The sequence below is a fragment of the Nanorana parkeri genome, unplaced genomic scaffold, assembly GCF_000935625.1.
Source record: "Nanorana parkeri isolate BGI_ZX_2015 unplaced genomic scaffold, ASM93562v1 scaffold324, whole genome shotgun sequence".
Classification (NCBI taxonomy): Eukaryota; Metazoa; Chordata; class Amphibia; order Anura; family Dicroglossidae; genus Nanorana; species Nanorana parkeri.
The window spans coordinates 182,415-187,440 of NW_017306592.1; the positions used below are offsets into that span (position 1 = coordinate 182,415).

At 43.9% G+C, this 5,026-nt stretch overlaps 1 protein-coding gene across 1 annotated transcript in view; it reads right to left on the reverse strand.

Moving 5' to 3' along the window:
* Positions 1-1,845: 1,845 nt before the first annotated feature.
* Positions 1,846-5,026, reverse strand: part of DDX1 (DEAD-box helicase 1) — a 34,838-nt gene continuing 31,657 nt past the window's right edge. Inside the window, exons 25-26 of the mRNA XM_018558180.1 lie at positions 4,248-4,368; positions 1,846-2,251 (exon numbers count right to left, since the gene is read on the reverse strand). Coding sequence (XP_018413682.1) covers positions 2,121-2,251; positions 4,248-4,368 — 252 coding nt within the window. The 3' untranslated portion in view covers positions 1,846-2,120. The remainder of the gene's footprint in view (positions 2,252-4,247; positions 4,369-5,026) is intronic.

Below are 5,026 nucleotides of genomic sequence, written 5' to 3' on the forward strand. Positions count from 1 at the left end.
GTTGGATGTGATGACTCCATTGACCTTAGACGTCCAGAGTAGAGAGGGTGTGGGGATTAGTCTAGCAGCCGGGTGGGGTCGAGGTTTGGGTGAGTAAATCTTTGTTATTTTCGCTCCCTAGACAAAACAAGCACTTAACCCTTTGCACTGTGGGGGTAACTCCACTGCAAGGGTTCATTTTGCCTCTGCCTGGAGTACTTTAAGTTATCACTAGAGGGGTCACCCCAGCAGGAGGAAGGAGGTCCCGATTCCTCTATATAGATCTTTATTATCACTAGAGGGATCCCCAGCAGGAGGAAGGAGGTCCCGATTCCTGTATATAGATCTTTAGTATCACTAGAGGGATCTCCAGCCGTCTATGTCCAGTTCTGGAGATCTCACTTACACATAGATATTGATCAGAGAGAACGAGTCCAGAGACGGACAATAAAAATGGTGAAAAGTCTGAAGGATAAAACATACGAGGAGAGACTGCAGGAACCTAATATGTAAAGTCTTGAGAAGAGAAGTGAAAGAGGGGGACAGGACTGAAACCCTTAAATACATTAGTGGGGTGAACAATGTTCAGGGGGGCAGTATTTTCAATACGAAGCGGAAATCAAGAATTCGGGGACATGACCTCAAACAGGAACAAAGTCCAAAACTGACTTTAGAAATGAATCTTTTACTGAATGAGTAGTTGACGCTTGGAACAGACTTCCAGCAGAGGTAGGGAGTCAATCAACAGAAAAGGAATATGAACATGCTTGAGACAAAAACAAAAAGGAGTAAACAAAACAACAACAAAACCCCAAGAAATAGCCCACTTGGCCTTTTTCTGCCGGCTCTTCTATGTCATTATACTGTACATTTGCGAGGCTGGGTCACCAGGCTGGAAGGGGATTGGCACTCCAATGCTACTTGTTGACAATCCTCCAGGATAAACAAAGCTGCGTTGCCATGGCGACATCAGCTGAGCTCAGAAAGTAGGCCAAACATCACTTCCCATTTACTCGCATGGAAGAGACGGCTCCAAGACAGCGTTACCACGGAGCCACAGCCCGCGCACAGGTTACAGCCTACGGACAGCAATAAACACTTATCTGCCAACACCGGGGAGACATCTGCATTTATAAAAACATTTAGAATAAAAGGTTGGACAAAAAGAAATATATACATACTGGGGGGGAATGTATCAAAATCTGGAGCAGCTGTGCATGGAAACCAATCAGCTTCTCTGTGTAGTTTGTGCAGTTGAGATTTGAAAATGAGAGATGCTGATTGGTTGCCATGGGCAACTGGTCCAGATTTTTTTTTGCTCCAGTTTTGATAAATTCCCCTCACTGTATATGTAATAAATACTAATATATATATATATAATCAATTAGCGAATTGTGGCCGTCAGCGACTAGTCAATGTTAGGGCAGATTGAGAGTGGCAAGACTGGTACAAGACAACAGAAGGGCAACAGTGCCGTGTCAGATTCCTCGCATCACCTTTCATCATCTCGTGGAGTCACGAGGTGGCCCAACGAAGTACTGATGGCGTGGTCATAATAATCTGGCCACTCAGTGTATCGTATAAACAATATAACAATATTAACAATGTATATGATATTTGGCTATTGTGTAGAGGTATACGTGATTTTGGATCAGTCAGCACTATGTCCCTTTTTCAGATGTATTTTTATGATTTTTTTTTTTTTTTTTAAAGATATTTTAAATATATATCATTCATTCAAACACCTCACAAATCCAATTTTTCTAACGTGTGGGTCTGTATGTTGAGTAATGGGGATGTGGTGTCTTGATATGTTGAATCAGTGACAATTTTTATATTTATGTATATTTATTGCTACGGCAACAACATGCACAAAATCAATGTCAGACATTAACTAGGAAAGGAAATTGAGATGTACCTCCTCACGTCATACCGAGCATTACCTGGTATGGAAGAAAACAAAAACAAAATATGAAAAGAAAAACCCTAAAGTGTCCATATTCGCATTATTGCTGCATATAGAAGTGCAGCTCCGGTTGTAGTGACTGGTGTCGAGTTTGAGGTCTCATCCTGCAGGGGAAGTTCTACCAGACAGCTCTCTCCTCCAACTGAAGGGCAGATTTATTGACGCTACAGAAGGTTTAGAAGGCTCTGAAGAGTTGGTTGGGCAGATAGCCCAGGTGTAAGAAGGAGGTCTGAGCCTCTTTCTCCAAAGAAGCCAGCTCCTGTACAGTAGGTGCCAAGATATCTACATGTCCTTTATAGAGTCCACCTGCAAAGAGAGAAAGAGGCTCCGGTGTGAAATGACTCCAGTACAAGGAATAAACAATGTCGTTATGCGCAAGACAGCAGTACTTCAAGTGGAATGTATAAAGGAAAACTGTGGGAATACAGAAGAGTATAGGGATGACATTCCCATATTTGGCATCTTCAACAACAAGGGAGTAATGGCAGCTCCCATATTACTACCTAGACTGATTGCTTTTGTTGGAGGTAAACTTGATGCCCCCCTCCCAATATCCAGCAGAAGTGTGCTGCTTAAGGTGGCCATGCGCTGTTCTATTTTCCTCATTCAACCCACAGGCTGAAGGAAAAAAAAAATAGCACAGATTCCTCCATTAATGCTTATGAGCATTGACCAAGAAATCCCCCATTGTCTTCACTGTATTCTGACGGTGGCCGCCGGACGCTATCGGAATGCCAGAACAGAGCTCAGTGGCTTCTGGCTCTGTTCATTCGAAGATTTTCCAACCGGCTCCTTCAATCAGCTGATTGAGGGATGCCGGCCGAAAGGGTGCTGACAGCAGCACCCACTATGCAAATTTTGTCTGGTTCATCAAGTGTATGCACAGTGCACAGTGTATGGCCACCTTTAGTTGTTTTACCAACATTGCAAGGCAGCTGCAACTAAACCAGAGGTCAGCGACACAGCTAAGGTTTCTTACAGCATAAAATCCAGTGTTGTGTTATTCTGGACCTATGGGCTTCCCAGAGTATACAAAGGGCAGCTCGACCAAAACATCTAAATCAGTGAGCAATTTAGGGCAGACTCCGACTTGAGCATCCTATTGGGGTGCGGTAATGCACTTTATGGCATGTGATCATGTGTTGATTTAAAGGGGAAATTCCACCTTCTTACAAAATGTGAGAAAAGAAAGTTACCCACCCAAATCTGCCACCTCTCCCCACCCCCTGGTCATACCTTTGAGTGGAAGGTCCATCCTCCTCGTGTCAGCCGGTGTACATGTATGACCAGCAGGGGGTGGGACGAGGTGACAGATTTGTCTGGGTATTTTTATTTTCTCACATTTTGTGAGAGCGTGGAATTACTCTTTAAGGCAGTCCATTCATTATGAATGAGCGGTTAATGCACTTCAATAAAAGGAAAAAGAAAAAATGAATATGACCTATTTTTTTCCCAGAAAGGAAGCATAAACACAACCCACAGCATATGCAGTGTGGTGTGCATTGCTGCCTACTACACAATGAGGGGAATTTATCAAAACTGGAGCAGACAAAATCTGGAGCAGCTGTGCACGGCAACCAATCAGCTTCTATCTCTCATTTTCAAATCTTAACTGGCCAAACTGAAGAGATGCTGATTGGTTGCCATGGGCAACTGCTCCAGATTCTGTCTGCTCCAGTTTTGATAAATTCCCAACAGTGTATAGGGTTGACAATCACAATGGATGGCAGCACAATGCAATGCATATAGAGCAGGTGCACCCCCGGGCATTTAGACAAGTGTGAATAAGCCAAAAATTGTTCCCGAGAGCAGGCACAAAGGTTTAGTTTTCCCCAAAGCCGAGAGCTATGACAAACCTCCGCACCGCACAACTCAAGACAAAAATCTCCCTCCTGAATCAGCAATTGCCCTGCACAGGTAGTTTTTTTTTTTTTTTTTGGTCCACCAGGTTAGGTGCAGTTTTCAGGCATTAGGGCATACATTAGGGGTTTGATTAGGGTTAAGGATATGGTACTTAAGCAAATTTAACTGTTAAGTCTCATCATACGGAGTTATGTTTTAGGGGTCAGGTGAGGGAGGGTTAAGTGTTAGGGTTTAGTTTCTGCTTGGTCATGTGGGCCAAGCGTGTCTTTGTTTCCAAAAGTCTCAGCAGCAGATCCCAGGGTTGAATGCAACATACTTCTCCGAGCCTACACATGGGCATACACTTGCTTTGAATTTTGGAAAACCACGTTATACCAGTACATAGATGTGCAAACCATTGTCACAATGTCCAGGAATACAAAGACAAACTATAACTTACCACCAGTAGCTCTGCGTTTCCCGTACACTACTTTTCCATCAAATTCATCCAGAGGCACCTTCATGTCAGGCTCCACGTGTGATATGGTGCAAGTCAGATGCTCCTCAATCTCTGACAGCAGCTACAAAGGAATAACAGGTACACAGATCAGTGCCAGCCAATGTCAGGGAGTGTGTTTAGCACGGCAAGGATAAATATGGCAATTTTCTAAATGATCGGAGTATCACAAATAAAATGCAGGAGGCAAATTTATGGAAGTCTGCTGAGTTTTTTTTTTCTGGCTTCCATCTTCTTAGTAAAAATGTCCAATTCAGATTGAATTGATCAAAGTTATACATCAAGTTATACAAAAGTTTTGTAAACACATTTCATAAACACAAACCAGTCCTCAGGTTGAACAAAGAAACAAGATCAGATTTCTCTATTAATGCTTGCAAGTAAGGATGCACCGATACTAGTATTGATATCGGTACCGATACAGAGTATTTGGGCTAGTACTTGTACTCGCCCAAATGCTCAGATGCCTAGCACGAGTATTTCCGGTATCAGGAAGCCGGGCAGCGCGTCATTACACGCTGCCAGGTTTGCTGATTGGCCGGGAAGCGGCTCCATGCTCTCTCGTCACTTGTGATGAGAGAGCATGGAGCCGACTTCCCAGCCAATCAGGAAGCCGGGCAGCGTGTAATGACGCGCTGCGCGGCTTCCTGATTGGTCGGGAAGCTGGCTAATCAGGAAGCCGGGCGCCGTGTAATGAAGCAGCGCCCGGCTTTCTGATTGGC